Source organism: Primulina huaijiensis, chromosome 17 (assembly GCF_012295235.1).
Source record: "Primulina huaijiensis isolate GDHJ02 chromosome 17, ASM1229523v2, whole genome shotgun sequence".
In the NCBI taxonomy this organism is placed as follows: Eukaryota; Viridiplantae; Streptophyta; class Magnoliopsida; order Lamiales; family Gesneriaceae; genus Primulina; species Primulina huaijiensis.
In genome coordinates this window covers 210184-227766 of record NC_133322.1, presented here as the reverse complement: position 1 = coordinate 227766, position 17583 = coordinate 210184, and the positions used below count along the sequence as shown (strand labels likewise).

At 40.1% G+C, this 17583-nt stretch overlaps 2 protein-coding genes across 5 annotated transcripts in view; one reads left to right on the top strand and one right to left on the bottom strand.

Annotated features, from left to right (window-relative positions):
- LOC140962501 (uncharacterized) overlaps window positions 1–13358 on the top strand; it is a 43310-nt gene extending 29952 nt beyond the window's left edge. The window contains exons 10-11 of one of the 4 annotated variants that reach the window (XR_012172559.1): window positions 12515–12772; window positions 12902–13358. The gene's annotated coding sequence lies outside the window, so the exon portion shown is untranslated. The remainder of the gene's footprint in view (window positions 1–12514; window positions 12773–12901) is intronic. The other 3 variants (XR_012172557.1, XR_012172558.1, XM_073421445.1) reach the window with 3 other exon arrangements.
- Window positions 13359–13626: 268 nt separating this feature from the next.
- Window positions 13627–17069, bottom strand: LOC140962500 (uncharacterized). The gene is made up of 8 exons (XM_073421443.1): window positions 15910–17069; window positions 15486–15570; window positions 14926–15022; window positions 14726–14789; window positions 14570–14626; window positions 14445–14482; window positions 14272–14353; window positions 13627–13913 (listed from the first exon to the last, which is right to left on the bottom strand). The coding sequence occupies exons 1-8, from the start codon at window positions 16975–16977 to the stop codon at window positions 13821–13823; spliced, it is 1584 nt and encodes a 527-aa protein (XP_073277544.1). The 5' UTR covers window positions 16978–17069; the 3' UTR covers window positions 13627–13820.
- Window positions 17070–17583: the final 514 nt, after the last annotated feature.

The window sequence follows — 17583 nt, the reverse complement described above, 5'->3', positions numbered from 1 at the left end:
AATATCCTCTTACCGTTTACCAAAACTTGTGCATAGGTTTGCCTTTGGTACTGCTCATATGCCCCTGGATCGAAGGATTCTACTTGAATGTTAATCTCTATATCCCCCCTGCCAATGGAATATTCAACCTATTCCGAATAAACTCTCATTCGAAGCTTTTAATCTTAATCTTAGCTGCTTCCATGTTTTGGAATAAAAGTGTATCTTTGTTGATTTCCAGCAAACCCCCACAATGCTCCCCGATAATATTGAAAGTTTCCTTCGACCATAAGTTCCAAGGTAATCCATAAATTAAAATCCAACTGTTGCAACACTTATGTACCATGTCTTCCTTGTTAATGTCCATTCTCCACTCCTCAAAATCCAAAGTGACCCTTTGCTCAAAGAAGCCTCTTTTCAACTTAATAAAGTAAGCTAAGTCTTCGGAGTTCGAAGGCCACCATACTACCTTGTTTGCTTGAAAAGGAAAAACCTTAACCTGTTTACTGGTAGCTTTCCCAAGGACATATTGGATAATCTCCCAATTGATGTTTAACGTACCTTTAGTAATCACAATTGCTTCATGCCACTTTATCTCCATTATTTGCTTACCACTGTCCTTCGTGTCTGTCAGCTTCCTTAGATTGATATCCCTCTCCGTTACTCTGTTCTCTTGTGTATCAGAAATATTTCTCAGCGGGTAAACATCACGGTGTATCGCCGATTGAGTAACCTTCCTCTGATAGCTTCCTGCCAATAACTTCCCCAATGTAAAGGAGATCTTCTTCCATGTTCCTCAGTTATATCCACTAGGCACAATTGTACTTTGCTTTCTTCCGTTTGCGCTGAACTTTGATACCTCAATGAAGCTTCCATGTTTGTTATCAAATTTCTGCAAAGTGTAAACCGTTGTGCGTCCCCTGTAACGTTGGAAAGCCGAGTTTGGAAAAAGGTCATTGACAAATGCCTTGAATCTTTGGCTTATCCATCGCGCTTCTTCGTAGCTAAAATCCATCATGTAACTCATCTTCCAGGTTCTTTCTTCCCACCATATCGAACTACCCCGGTTACCCAGCCGCAACTTGAAAATTTTGTGTTCAATGCGAATAACTTCATCGCAATACGTTTTGCCAAATGTATGTTCTTTCTTCCAAGTCATCATAGTGTGAACTACCGCCGGTAAGTTATAACTATCTGCTATAATCTCAGGCGCTCCGCGTTGGATAAAACTACAGATTGGTAACTCGAGTTAATCTCCAGATACGTTTCCGAACTACCGAGCTGACTTCCGGCCACCGACGATCAGCGCCAGTAATGATGAAGAGGTTTAAACAACGGACGATTAGGGTTACAAATCACTGGTAGGGAGATGTTTGTCGGATAGGCGTATGGATTCGAATGGAAACTTGAGGGAGAGAGAATTTTTCAACAAATTCTCTCTCTAAGTAGGTGGCTTCACTCTCATGCACGCAGCGAAATAATATAACACACAAATAAATAACTTAAACTAAAATAACTCAGAAATAATTGTGCGCAAGTGCCTCAGGACAAAATAATCAGTAGAAAACAACATGAGTTTACAAAACCAACACTAGTAATTTAAAAAAAACTAATTTCTCAACAGAAACAATCAAATTTGATCATGTTAGCACATGTGCTGTTACCAGTGTTGACAACATGAGAGACAACTCAAGGGAGAAACATTCATTGCATACATCAAGGTAGAGCATAAACTTAACATCAAAATAAATTAACACAAGCACAGAGAAAAATGATCTAAGAGCAAAATGATTAAATCACTGATCACTATCAATGTCAGCTTCATCTCCATCATGGCTTTCTCTTGTTCCCGACAGGCCTGCTTCATCTGTTTGTGCTCCAGCTCCAACTTCTCCCTCTTTTTGTCCAGAATGGACGGCAACCTCCAGAGCCAACCTATAGTCAGCAACTAGATTCTCATAATAGAGCAAATCAGTCTTGCCTTGAATGATCTTGGCGAGGGCATGATCAATCTGGGCTTGGATGGCAGTGGTGGAGAGCATGACATATCTCGTGGGAGCGGCTGTATTGTGAGAGCCTTGGGGTATATCAGTGACGTCAGAAGCAGTGCGAGACTCAGACCACGGAAGGTCAATCTTTCGATTGCTTTTGAATAAAGCTAGTGCAATCTTGAATATATCACTGATGTCAGATAAGTGCTCATCAATGTCTCAAATCCCTGAGATTCAAGAATCCCATATAACAACGAGGGAAAAACGAGCTTTGATGATTTGAGTCCCCCCTCAGCAAATTGAAGCACAGTTTGGAAGACTAGCTTCCCAAAGTTGAAGGCCCCATTGGTGCCAATAGAGTAGAGGGTTGTCACCTATTGTCGTGTCACAACTGTGGAGTTCGTGAAGGCATCCAGTTGCGAATTGCAAGTTTGTGTAGGACAGAGTACAATGATATGAGATTGGCTGCTGACAGACGGTTAGGATGAGCAGGGAATTGTTGAATAAGTCCCCCAGTGATTGTAAAGGTGACATCATGAATGTCAGGGAGAAGTCCTTCCTCTGAATCAGGACGTGTATGATAAAATTCGTTGATCACCGTGGGATTGAACTCATACACCTTGTTCCTGACAAATACCTTCCCATACTTACCAGATCGCGCATCAACAACACCCTGAGACAGATTTGCATAAAGTTCTAAGACGGGCTTGCGACACTATGGGATTACAGCTGATACCGTGGAATAGAGCTTCCGATTCTTCAGAAAAGTTATCAGATTTTGCCTAGCAAAGGCATCAGGTTCAACGTTCTTCTCGTCCAAGAACTCACGGTTTGCATACAAAAAACACAGTCTCACTGATTTCTCGGAGTAGAACCGATTGGAGAAGGCGGTATTCTCTGGGTCTGCGAGGGATGGTCTTGTGGAAGACTCACCCTTGTGACGAAATCTCTTTGAGGTAATGAGATCAGGGTTGTACCCCGCCTCTCTTTGATCGTCTAACGGGTGGAGGCGGTAGAAAAGCCTGGTTCACAGCAGCAAAATCAGGGAGATTGTCAACGTCGATTTCGTTCCCCGGCTCGCCTGGGGCAATTGTTTCCAGAGGTATGGTAGTATCCTCAACTGGGACGATTTCCAGATTATCAGCAACAGGTGTTTCAGTAGGTGTTGTGGGAACAAGGGCAACATTCTCCCAGTAACCCATCTCGCTTCGGAGGTCTTGAGGATCATACCCTTTTCCTGCCATTGCAAAAATCAGAGACGATTGAAAGAAATTTAGATATATTCAAGAATGTTGCAAAGAAAATCAAGAAGAGTAAGAGTGCAATTTGGCCGAGAGATTTGCAGAAATTGTGAGTGAAATATGAAACGGTGTGGATTAAAAGTAGAGCACACACACTCAGTACAACGGTAAAATTAAAATCTATCAGATCTTAACAAATTGGTTAGTTAGTTCTCAACGGTACAAAATTAACGGGTGAAAAATTTCTGAAAAACAAGCCAAGAAGTATGACTCCAATCAGTTTCCAGATTTAAACTGCACATCGATCAACACCACTAAATCTTCCAAAATTATAAATATTGGATTTCTAGTAAAATCGAGTTTTTCACCGTATTTTCTCTATTGAATACTCATACCTTCTGACTTAACAATATTCACAATGCTATGTATATGCATGATCTAATTATACCTAATAAAAGAATGTGACAGAATTAGAAACATGAAGACAAGTATGTGATATGTTTACAAATGAGGTGTTTTTACTGATGTTGGCAACATTTTTTGACAACACATCCAATACCTAAAAACAATTTTGATTTTTCTGCACACTCAGAGGCTTGTTAGATAAATGAATATAGAAGTGGTAGCTCCCACACTAGAAGAACGGTCTTCTTATGACTCCTCTAGGTAGCTTTTTCCATTTTCTTCTATTTTGATTTCTGTATTTAATTCAGAAGAGGTAGTTCCCACACTAAAAGCACAATCTTCATTTGACTCTTTTATATAGCTTTTTGAAATGCCAATTGCGATAGAATTATCACATTACACAATTAGGGTCTCACTCTTAAGTCCGTAATCTTCTACCATTTGATTCATCCATAAGAGTTGGAAGCAACAACTTCCAGCCGCCACATTTTGGGATTCAGCAGTTGAAAGTGACACACAATTTTGCTTCTTACTATACCAAGAGACTAAGTTATTGTCAGGGTAGAAACATCTTTCCGTTGTGCTCTTTCTATCATCTAAATCTCTAGCCCAATCGGCATAAGAAAAACCTACCAGGTTGGTATTGGTTTCTTGAGTGTACCATAATCCTAAGTCTATAGTTCCAGCTATGTAGCGTAGAATACGCTTAACAACTTTTATATGTGAAATTTTAGGATTTGATTGGTACTTAGCACACAAACAGACGCTAAACATGATGTCAGGGCGACTAGCAATCAAATCCAAGAGGCTTCTTATGATGCTGCGATATAAAGTGTCGTCAACATTTTCGGCAACATCATCCTTGCACAATTTCTCACTCTAGCCTATAGGTGTTTTGATGTGTTTAATATTTTCGTTTGCAAATTTCTTAATCAAATTTTTAGCATATTTATTTTGGGTATTTTTTACGTCTCTTCCCTCGTGCCTTACTCCTTCCCCATGACTTGGGAAGATGAGATAACCTTCCGAGAACCCTACCATTTTGTGCCCAAGCCTAGGCTCAAAATGTTTTTTGGCCACCATGTCAGCCAAGTGTTTCCGGACACTAAGCCTGATAAAGGATGATGTCCTATGCCACTTCGGCTTTTGTAAAAAAAGGTCGAGTTAGAGGTGCCCATAGGTACGGTTCGGGCTAACACTGTTCGTAGTTGTTTTTTAACCTAACTGTTTTATTTCCCCGTGCAAACAGGATGATGAGTGTAGAGATGGTCAAGGCCCCAAGGAGGAAGAAGGCTGAGATGGCCGATCAGTCCGAACAAGCTTCTCCCGAGTCTCCGGAAAAGTAGTTTGGAGGAGAAATAAGAAAACCACCGAGCTGGTTATGAAAGTTCCGTGTGGGGCTCGGGGCCCATCTATGGAGGATGTCGGGCTCCTCCAAGCAAGCTCGGGCTGTCGTGAATAGCCTTGTTCTCGAGGTTGGGTACTCACCGCCCACCTCTCCTCCTCAGGCAGGGAAACTTTCGTTCGATCCTGAGGCATCATTGCTCCAAGATAAATCAGGCCTCGGGCCCTGAATCTGATGCAACACTTAATTTCGGACACCGATCTGAATATAGTGCGGGAGGCATCCGACCAGAAGTGGGACGAACATATAGCTCTCAACGTTTTCCGTGTAAGTGTTCAACCGAAAGTAAGTGAAATGTATTGAAATTTTACTAAGTAATTAATCTTTTGTCCCAGAACCTTTACCCAAAGTGTAATTGAGAATAAGTAAAATGTACTGTAATTTTACCAAGTAACAAATCGTTTGCCTGAACGGAACCTCTGCCCGGAGTGTAATTGCGAATAAGTAAAATGTACCAAAATTTTACTAAGTAACAATTCGTTTGCATGAGCGGAACTTCTTCCCGGAGTGTAATTGCGAATAAGTAAAATGTACTAAAATTTTACTAAGTAATTAATTGTTTGCCTGAGCGGGACCTCTGTTTGAATTGTAATTAAAAATAGGTATTAGGTTTTGTCTTTTTGTCCAGGCTTTGCAGGTCGGGATTTTGTAATTTGCCTAGATCCGTTGGACTTAAGTAATGTGTCGAGCTGGTCGAGCTTTTTTAATTTACCAAGCTCCGTTAGACTTAAGTAAGTCTCGAGATGGTCGGACTTTGTAATTTGTCAAGCTTCGTTGAACTTAAGTAATGTGCCGAGCTAGTCAAGCTTTTGTAATTTGCCAAACTCCGTTAGACTTAAGTAATGTGCCGAGCTGGTCGGGCTTTTGTAATTTTACGAAGCTCCGTTGGACTTAAGTAATGTGTAGAGCTGGTCGAGCTTTTGTAATTTTCCAATCTCCGTGGGCTTAAGTAATGGGTCGAGTTGTCGGGCTTTACAAGTTCTTGCCCGGAGCATTGTTGTGATATAGTCAACAAGCGTTGGGCTTACGTTTATTTCGTACTCGGACGATTAAATCTTTAGAAGCTTTGCATAAAACAATTCATTGACCAAAATATCCGAATAGTGTTAACAAAAATTTAAACGAAAATTAAATTCGGAAAAACGTAAATAATAATATTAAAAGAGATTGTCAAATTCAGTGAGTTGACACATTAGCCTTCTAGGATTAGTATTTTTTGAGATGACAAGCATTCGAGCTTAGTCTTTTTTCTTTCACCATCTTTCAAGTAATATGATGCTACTTCAGCTTTCTCCACGATCTTCAATGGTCCTTCATATTTAGAATCCAGCTTTCCTCTCTCGGCTTGCCACTGAATCTTCTTCATAACCAAGTCCCCTAACTCAAACGATCGAGGTCGGACCCTTTTATTATAGGCTTAAGTCATTCTCTTGCGATAGGCATTGAGTCGGACGGCTGCTAGGCCTCTTCTTTCTTTTGATAAATCCAAGTCCATGGCCCACAAGTAGTTATTATCCGAGCCATAATTTATCACTCGGACACTGTCTTGATTGATTTCCACGGGTAAGACAGTCTCCGAACTGTAAATCATACCATAAGGATCTTGTCTACCCATTTTCCTTTGGCCGACTTGAGTATTTCTTTTAGTGTTTGCACGATAGATCTGTTAGTAACTTCCACTCGGCCATTACTATGATGGTAAGCTATTGACCGTGAATAAATGTTCAATTTCATCTCTCTTCACCATGCTTGTATTTTCGACCAGCGAAACTACCTTCCATTGTCAAAGATAAGTCTCCTTGGTATGCCTAAGCGGCAGACAATGTTTTTCCAGAGAAATTTAACATTTCATTCTCCGTGATCCGAACTAATGGCTTGGCTTCAACCCACTTGGAAAAATAATCCATTGCTACTAGTAGGAATTTTTTTTGACTTGTTGCAGCAGAGAAAGGTCACACAATGTCTAAACCTATTTGATCGAAGGTGCATGGTGATACAACAGCTTTTATAAGTTCGGGAGGTTACTGCTGTAAATTAGCATGTCGCTGACAGCTCTGACATTTTCTCACTGTTGCCATGGCATCCTTCTTCATGGTAAGGCAGAAAAAACCAGCCAGCGGAGCTTTCCGATCGAGAACCATGCTGCCCAGATGATTTTCGCAGCAGCCCTAATGAATTTCTCGTAACACATAATCAGCTTCCTCACCCCCTAAACATTTTAAGAGAGGTCGGAAGAAAGACCTCTTGTATTAGGTGTTGTCTAGGACAAAAAAACGAAGCGCTCTTCTCTTGATTTCCATCTTATTTTATGCTCGGTTGGGAGGGTTCCTTGGCTTAAGTATTGATGAATATCATACCTCCAGTCATCTTCCGTTATTTCCATCATGATTTCTTGGGCCTGCTCTATTTGAGAGACTTGTTCTTGTCCCTCAATGTCCGGACTGGGGGCTCGTACGAGAGAGCTAGCCATTTTGGCCAGCTGATCGGCTTTCACATTTTCAGTCCGGGAGATGTGCTGAATGATGAGCTCGGTGAACACTTCCCGCGCTCGATTGAAGGCTTGGGCTTATTTGATCATTTTGTCATTATTCACTTCAAATTTCCCATTATTTTTTTGAATGACGAGCTAAGAATCTGAGTAGAGAATGTCTCGGGAAACTCCCATGCTCTGGAGCGGCTTTCAACCCAAGCAGGGGGGCCTCGTATTCTGCTTCATTATTTGATACTCGCAAAACTAAATACCTAGATTTGTTTCCTCGCTCCAATGTTAGATTAAGGATACTGACTTCATTGCCAGTCTGGCATGATGAGCCATCTTCATAATTTTTCCATTATTCCTCATCATCTGCCTGAATCGTTTCTGCCACAAAATATGCCAATGCTTGGGCCTTAATAGCGGTTCGGGGCTCAAACTATACATCGTACTCATTGACTTCAATTACCCACATGACAAGTCTCCCCGAAGTATCTGGATTGGAGACAATTCTCCCCGAAGTGTTGTTGGATAGCACGGTGATGGGATGTGACAAAAAATACGGCCTCAATTTTCGAGCAATAATGACCACAGTCAGAGCCAACTTCTCTCGCATGGTATAATTGAGCTCGGCTATCCTAAAAGCATTACTGACAAAGTAGATGAGTTGATACCAATGCCGAGCTAACAGCTCGAGGAGTAACTGCCAAGTCAACAAATAGCATTTCACCCCGAGAAGGTTTATTGAGAACTAGCAGTTTGCCTAAGTAAGACTTCAGCTCTTGGAAAGCTTGTTCACTTTCCACACTCCATTAAAAATTAGAGGTCTTGCGAAGAATTTTGAAAAACGAAGGGCCCGGTCGACTGATCGGGCAATGAATCTGGACAATGCTGCAATCCGCACTGTTAGCTTTTGTACTTCATGAATATTCCGGGAAGATCCCATAGTAGCAAGGGCATGAATTTTCTCCGGATTGGCCTCAATGCTCTTTTGAGTGATCTTATACCTCAAGAACTTGTCTGTTTTTACGCCAAAAGTACACTTGCTCGGATTCAACTTAAATCGATAATTGGAAGAGTAGAGAAAGTTTGTCTTAGCGTTAATCACAATATCATCCACATAGACTTCAATATTACGACCAATATGATCTTTAAAAACTTTATTAATGAGCTTTCGTTAAGTAGCTCTAGCATTCTTCAGTCTGAATGGCATGACAACATAGCAAAATGTTTCATCTGAAGTAATGAAGCTAATCTTATTTCTGTCTTGCTCGGCTAAAGGGATCTGATGCTACCCTTGATAAGCACCTAAGAAGCACAAGAGCTCGTGCCCAACAATAGAATCGACTAGCTGATCGATTCGAGGTAGTAGGTAGCATCTTTCAGACAGGCTTCATTGAGGTCCCTGAAAACCACCACATCCTCCATTTCCTGGAAGACTTAGGCACAAGCACAACATTTGATAACTAGCTCGGAAATTGTACCTCTTGGATGTGTCCGGACTCCAACAGCTCTTCCACTTGTTCTCATATAACAGTATCTTTTTCTGATCCAAAATGTCTTTTTTTCTTTATCACGGGTCGGGCCGCGGACCGGTGTTCCATAATCTCTCGTCGGACGCCCTTGAGATCGAAGGCTGACCATGAGAAAATATCTTTGTTCCTTCGTAAGCACTTGAGTAGCCGGCATTTTAATGGTTCAGCCAAGGTTTTGGCTATCTTGACTTACCAGACGGGGTGGATATAATCTTCTTGTCGCATTCTTCTTCAGTAGTTACTGGGTAGCCTCCTCGATCAAATTTAGATGATCATGCCCTCGTTGTTTCTGTTGGCTCGGCGGCTTGGTCCTTGCCGCCTTTTGTTCTACTCGGACTTCTTCGACATTGCGTTTCTGAGCTACTTTCTGATTCACCTTTGACTTATCCAACTTTTCTTCCAACTGGGAACTTTATCTTTTGATGGATGGTCGAACCGTCGAAGTTGTGGAGAGGGGGCTTCCACAACAATAAAGCTTATGATGCGAGTCTTCTTTGTATCCCCTTCACCCAAAGATTGTATCCCCTTCACCCAAAGATAAAGCTAGATTTATAATTCCCATTGGGTTCACTGCGTGCCCCGTAAACCCAAACTAGGAGGTGACCACCGGTTCCATCTTGTATTCGCCTATGCCAATCTGGTCCATGGCCTCTTTAAATAATACATTCACAGAACTGTCAGAATCCACAAATATCCAAGAGAGACGAGTGTGGTCATCGACGAACAATAGGAACCAACGGGACCCTGTGATATTGTTTACATGGAATGGCCCCCAAATGTCTCCATGAATGAGGGTAAAAGGTGACCATGGTTTGTATGGTTGTGATTTAAAGGTGGTTCTTGTAAGTTTGGAATATTGACACACATCACAATGAATAGATTTGAAATTTTTTTATTTCTGAAATGGGAAGGAAACAATTTTTCCAAGTACTAGAAGTTAGGGTGTCCTAATCTATAATGCCATAATAAAATGTCATCGGTTTTATTAACATGGAAAGAATCAGAAAACAATGGACTGGAAGAGCTCAAGGTCGTACTTCGCGGGGAATCCTTCATCTTCAAGAGGTACAGTCCATCATAGAAATCAGCATTACCAATCGTCTTCCCCGATGTCAGGTCTTGAAAAACACGCGGATCAATGGAGAATTTAGTAGTGCACTTGATATCACCATTGAATTCACTAACTGAAAGTAAATTGCAGGCTAAAGCAGAGACATATATAACAGATTTGAGAGAAATATCCATAGATAATTGCACTGAACCAGAACCAAACACCATGGAGCAGGTACCATTTGCTGGACGGACTGTGTATGGCGCTTGACAAGGGACACTGATTGAAACAATGAAAATTTTCCAGTCATATGATCAGATGCACCCTAGTCAACTATCCAAGAATTGGATAAAGCTTGCTGTGAAGAATTGGCAAAGGACAGTCCACCTTTCTGAGCAGTGCTGCCAGTAGCCAAATTTGATTGTTTAACCTGACTTAACAATTTTTGTAGAGCTTTCTGAGCAGGTCCACATTTGCACGTTTTTCACGAGAAGGTTTCCCATCTGCCAGCTTCTCATGAATTTTCTAGCAAGTATCCAAGGAATTAGTTGGTTTCTTGCATCTGTCACACCACAATCTGCCTTGGCGAGGCTTTCCAGTAAAGTGAGGCATGGGTTGGGATGGACGAGCGGTATTCTGTCCTGTAGTGGCATCAACCGAGGAGAATGAGTGTTGGTGTGATACAAGTGCGGAATCATCAGCCTGGAGGCTGGAAGTGAGTGGACCAAGCATGAGTTTCCGACGAATTTTTGCCTGGCGTACTTCGGAAAATACTGTTCAATGGCTGGGTAAGGGCTTGGTGCCCAGAATACGGCTGCATACTTCATCTAGGTTAGGTTTCAACCCAGATAGGAATTTGAATATTTGCCTCTTTTCAACAATCGATCTGTATCGACATGCATCATCTGTACATTTCCATTCAATCACTTCGAACAAGTCTATTTGCTGCCAGAAACGTGTAAAGGTTGTGAAGTATGTTGTGACAGAAGAATCATTCTGGAAGAGTCCATGAAGTTTGCTTTCAATCTTGACAAGTTCAGAGGTATTCTCTCTCGAGGAATACTCATCCTCCCTGCATCCCATATGTCCTTCGCTGTAGTGTATAACAGAAAGTTCACGCCAATCTCCTGAGTCATGGAATTAATTAGCCATGACATGACTAAACTATTCTCTGATTTCCAATTTTTGAATGATGGATCGGTGGGTTTTGGTTGAGTTGAATCTCACGACAGAAGGTCATCCGAGCCTCGGCGCAAATGAACATCGTCACTGACTGTTGCCATGCCGTACTTGGTCATCTGTTAGCTCTCTGATACCATGTCGTTATATGGAGGAGATATTGGGAGAAGAAATATTATTCATCAGAAAAGTTCACACTCTAAAGTGATGAGATACAAAAGAGATTTACAGACTTTCTCCCTATCAAGATAACGCAAGATCTGCTATCTGAATTTAAAATTTAAAAATAACTCCTATCTAGTAACTAATGAAATAAATAATTATCTAAACAAATAAAGTCTATTATTTAACAAATTCTTCTGAAAAAACGGAGGAAAGTAAAAACTCTTTCATTAAGTTTCAAGAATATGAACTACCATATGATGAAATTACCTGTCCTAGTTTTGGGTCTACAAAAGCAATTCAGTCTAATGGTGATGGTCCATTACTCTATGCATTCTTTTTCTCGTTTTTCTTGATGGGTAAATATATCTTTTTGCGGAGTAAGCCAAGGATCTTGCAATTCCTTCGAATATTGAATCTTGATCGCTCATTGAATATTAAACTTTTTACCCTTGTTTCTCTGTTACCTTGGGCATGATACATTAGTTGCTCTGAACGTCAATCTTTCTAGGATTATTTTATGCAATGAATCTTCTGAAGTTATCGAAAATATTCGACGTGGATTCATTTCTTATGTTACGTTCTTTAGATTTGCCCTAAGATGAGTTTCTCGCCTCCCCTAAAAGAATTTATCTTTCTTTCAATTTAAGAGTTCTGAATTCTGTGGCTACACAATGAAGAAAATTATAATGGAACTGAGGCTTGGGTTGAGATACTCCAACCTCTGTTTAGTTCCTAAAGTTCGCCGAAATTCTTAGGAGATTCAGCCTTTGTTCTGCATATTCCTTGCATGTGGACCTCGATGCTTCTTTGCTACGGAAATTAAGAGTTGGCTTGCTTTTGACTGCCCTCGGTATAAACCTCACCTACTATACTCGCCACTTACATTGACTCAACTGTTTGACTTGGACAATCAATCTCAAATATCGATCAGTCATAATTATTTGTCGTACATCTATTGCTCTATAACTTTCATGCTCCATAATTTACATTAGTTTAGGGGAACATATAGTAAATTATGGTTTTGTAGCTGAATGAATATTTCAGAAAAATTAAGGCAAGTCTCAAAATCTCCATTTGATTTTTTGTACAGCGTGCTGTGGAGGTGGTCTCTGTTTTGGCTGAGGTTTTGTCCACGAGGAAGATAATGTATTGGCAAGAATGTTAGACCATAAGGAGGCCGAGCCGTGGTGGTCCCCCCCGGACCGCCCGGATCCCACGAGTGACCCGAGTAGCATGGACCACCTCGCAAGGCTAAATACTCCTCCCACTGCTTGGGAGCTTACAGTTTTATGTTCTATTTCACTCTTCGATGGGGGTTCTTTTCACCCTTCCCTCACTCACTCACGAGGTATTCTTGAGATTAAGTTGGTTGGCTGAACTTTTAAAAAAATTTGTTTCTTGAGATTAAATTCCCCATTTGTCTTCCTCTGTTATATATAGACATGAATCCTCACCAACTTTACTTATTTTTTCATAGAATCCATTGCATGGAAGAAAAAAGTTCGTGTTGGTTGCATATCACCGTACAAGGCTTAAGTTGCCGCTATTGAAAAAGACTAGGAAACAGTTACAACACAAATGCAAATGACGAATTTTCAGTAAATGTGCGTTCTGTCGATGGTTTTCAGGGTGGCGAAGAACGGACATCCCACCCCCATAGTTGTAAATTGTATTAAAAAAAATAATTGAGAAAGATGGAGGACTTTGAAAATTATTCTTCGAGTCAAATCAGGGTTAATTTCGAAATGTACACGATTAGAGAACAAAATAAAGTGAAATTGTGTCGAGGATTTTACTATCTATGCCAAAAAAATACTATATTCTCAACTCGGAGAACCGTGCTAAAATTTTCAAATCAAACGTGTGGTTTTCTAGATTCTTATGTAACAGTAGGCATCCGAAACTTTTGATCCAATCAATTTATTACGACGTCTGATTTGGTTATCTGATTTATTTTTATTTTTATTTAAATAAAAAGTTAATGTTATTATAAAGTTGGAAATTTTTATGAAATATAATTACACAGATGATATTACTTTTTAAATATATATTTTATTACCTGTACAGAGGAAATATGTAAAATATAAAAAAAAAATATTACTATCGAGTGGCTGTTCCGGAGAAGAAGAAATCCACTACATTAAAAAAAAAACGTTTCAGCACAGTCTAATTTTATTTGCAAGATATAATTTGGCAGAAAACTAATTAAATAATAATACTTCAAAAGTGATATTTCAAAACTTGTATTACAGTCACCAGCATGTACCATGCACCAGGGCCCTTCCCCCCGAGAGCATCAACATTTGGATTCATAAAAGGTTGGGTTTCTTGAACAAAGTAGTACAAATAACGTGTTTCGAGTACAGGGAGTTCTGTCTCAAACTCCAACTCACCTTTCATGTAAAAGCTGTGATGAATTTTTGGATCTTTGATTGTGCTCTCTCCTTCTCTTCCGGCCCATCGAGATCACCGATAAAGTCATGATATTCCTATAAATTTAGCCACAAAAAATAAAAATTGATCGCAGGTATGTGTTAATTGCTGAATAACAAATGGTTGTGGAACTTCAGCAGGTATTAATGGAAATGGTCAAAGTATAATTATGCATCAACTAATGGCAGAACCAGAATACGGTTTTTTTTTCTTGGGGGTGGGGTGGGGTGGGGTCGGGTGGAGGTGCTAATAAAATTTCAAGTGTAATATTATTCAGTTCCTGGCATACTTGTTCTTTGTGCTTCAAGTAAGAGCGATTGTAATAATATGACAGGTCGCAAGGTTACATTGAAGAGGAATAAATTAAAACCAATATGCTACTTCTAAGATTAAATGTTAAAGGCTAATTAATACCTGAAGTATATCCTTAACATCCTTCCTTGTTAACTTTTGCTGCTTTAGTAACAATTCTATCCTTGCCCTCATCCGAGGATGCCTATGAAAGGAGGACATCAATTAAACAGAAAAAGGTCACAGGATCGACACAGAAAACCACAACTTGCACCATCCGAGGCGGTAAGACTTACTCAGATGTCCAAAGATGACCTAAAATAACAGCAATTAACTGCAGCAGAAATAGATGGTCACACAACCAAAGCAATTAAGAACAGAAAGTTTGATTGCTAATACAATGAAGTGTGAGGAGAGACACCTGAAGTGTATAGAGTCCAGAGTCTAGCTTTTGGTTATACTTCTCTTCCTCAGAAATCTGCCATCATTATTAACGCTAGAATAGATTCGATGGTATTGTTTTGATTGTGCAACTTATGAAAAAGGTTATTGGTTAAAGAAGAAGAATTCGATTAACCTCAAAATCATCCAGTACAAGCTTGTTAAGTCGTTCGGTCTCCTCTTTCACTCTGTTGGAATATCTACAAATGTCAAAAAGAATAAAAGGGGTCAAAAAAGAACACCAGCTGCAGTGGTCTCATTATATTTCTTAATATAATATTCTATGGAGAAACCGAATTGGTTTTCCACTTCTGAAGCCTAGGCAAGTGAACTCACCGTGTATAGAGTTCCATGAGTCTGTCTACTTTTTCACACTCATTCTCAACAAATTTACTCAGCAATCTTTCCCTTCTGGAACCCCTTAAAATACCACCTGGTAAATGGCATTGGTACATGCATAACATAAGCAGCTATCACAACTAATTAATTATCCCTAAAACACAGACAAACTGCTTCTACTAAAAACGACAAGAGTTAAGGTCGTCCAAAAGCAAAAACAAAAATCTGTCAGGAAGACTAGAATGCAGCTGAAACAGAGCTAATGAAACACCTTTATGTAATCAAGTTGCCTAATTCAAAAATAAATATAATTATAGAAGGGAAATTATTTCCAGACATATTTTGTCCCAAATTGAGGGAAATGAGATCCAGAGAGAGCATTTCAAAATGAAGTGCTATATCCCCCCCCCCCCCACCCCACCCACAATTTTAAAAAAAAAGGGAAATGACAATAACCGCAATAGACACAAGGTGTTTCATGCATAAGAAACACAGTTTCCTGATACCAACATTGAGGCAGAAGATGTAGAACTGATTCCTGAAGGAACTTGCCTTACCAAATAGAGATGCAATCAACGAAATTAGCCGCTCTTCCAGTTCTTCTTTGTATCGCTTTTTCTTGTTCTTCTTGTTCAAAGGTATCTAACAAGCCAAAGATTGCAAATTTAGAAACTCGATTTGAATCTACGTAAAAAAAGTGAAAGGGAATTGTAAGTTATCTAACAATCTGTCTCAGTTTTCAAGAGTATCAACTCGAATTCACTTGTGTATGGCCATCACAGATTAGTTTCTTGATCAATGAAACCAATCAAACGAGAAACTAACATGAAAATTCATCCTGAAGATCCCCAAGGAGGACTGCATCTACGTTAATAATTGATTTTATTTGGATCGTAAAAATTTTATCATTAGTTTTTAGGGTCACCAAATTCGTTTAGAGGTAGCAAATCTCTCACGTGTAGAAAAGGGAACTGAACTTGCCTTACCCATAAAAGCAGGGAAAGCAGTCTTTAGACCCATGACATCAATAAACCGCTCACAGGCAGGAGGATAATTCGTGAGGGCAAAATCCAGAGCCCTGATAGCTGACCCATAACACGATTTCTTCTGATTCATGATAATGATCATCAACTCCACCCCTTCTGCCTTAACGAACCTCTCCTTATTCTCCAAGGGCATCAACAAGCAACACAGACAATCAAACAAATTCTCAACCATCTCTTCCTCGTCCTCCATTTTAGGGTCCTTTGATTTATACATGGCAACAGCCTGCAACAATGTGTCCACCCCATTCATTCCTCCAAACCTCTTCTGATTAGCAGCACTATTCTGCAAAAGAATGGCTAAAATCTCCGATGCATACTGCTTGTTGCTATCAAATTCGCGAACTTTAATCCTCGCCTGAAGCCACTTCAACAACTTCGTCTTCTCACAAACTAACTCGGTAACAGAAGGCTTAACCTCAATAAGATTCTCGATGGTGGACAACGTACTGTAAATAGCTGAAGATTCGTCCAAATCAGAGTCATTCAACCTAGCTAAATTCTGAACCAACAACTCGACCGCATTATTCTCAACCAACGCATCCACGAGCACCTGCGCCGGCTCGTCGTTATCCTCGATAACGTCAGCATCCGTAAGGTCCTGCAAGAGGCTAACCGCGTCAATGGCAATGTCCGTATTGTCGTGGTTGAGTAGAGCACTGATGGAATTGACGGTGCCGAGCGACACCAGGTCGGGGTAGAGTTCGGGTGCGGCAGCTAAAATTTTGAGCTTCTGGAGCTCGTCGTGCAGTTCGATTTCGGAATCAGCGAATTTTTCGGGTTGGTCTGGGTACTTGAGACGGGCTGCGGTGTTGGAATTGAGGCGGCGTTCGAAGGAGAGGGCAAGTTTCTTGAGGGTTTTGAGATCGAGGGTTTCGACGGGGTTGTGTTGCTGGGCTTGCTCGAGGGCTTCGAGGAGGGAGAGATCAACGGTGTCGACTGAAGGGAGAGGCGGAGGGGAAGCGGAGGCGCGTTTTCTCTTGGTGGGAAGAGGGGGCAGCTCCATTATAGTGATTTGGAGGAGAGCACACTAAGCCAAGACCTAATTTGATTTGGTAAACATACCTGGAAAGGCGACCGTGATTGAATTGATTTCCGGGTACAATGACCAATTATTATGTTCTTAATAGAAAAAAACAGGTGAGACAAAGTTTGTAGTCAAGTGTCTCATCTCTTTCGGATTAATCGGTTCTTCGAGTTCGATATTTTCTCTCACGTGTGCTGTAATAAAAAAATAGAAAAAACAGGTTCATCTTAATTTTATTAATATTATTTTTAATGTTTGTAAGTAAAATGTTAATTAAAAATTTGTAGTTAATAATTTACTCAATAAAATCTTAACACTTTTGTTTTTTCTAAGACCTTGGATGAAAAATGAAGACTATAATTTTTTGCACAACGACAATAGTTAATTCTTCCGATTAATATCATAGTCTAAGTCTCGCATTCGATTAATATTATTACAAAAAATACAATTAGATTGTTGAGGTGCAATAACTGTTTTTGTTGTGTTAGGAGAGTGATTGGCTTGATGTACTATCTAAAATATTGGTTGGGATACTATAGTTAATTAGGATAAGAAGGAAGAAGTGTATCTATATTTTCTATTTAC

Excerpts from the sequence above, each read along its gene's own strand:
- LOC140962500 (XM_073421443.1), bottom strand. The coding sequence starts at position 16,977 with ATGGAGCTGCCCCCTCTTCCCACCAAGAGAAAACGCGCCTCCGCTTCC. Across the intron at positions 15,571-15,909 it reads TCCCTGCTTTTATGGGTAAG|ATACCTTTGAACAAGAAGAA; the intron begins GCAAGTTCAGTT and ends TTGGCTTGTTAG. Across the intron at positions 15,023-15,485 it reads GTTGATTGCATCTCTATTTG|GTGGTATTTTAAGGGGTTCC; the intron begins GTAAGGCAAGTT and ends GCCATTTACCAG.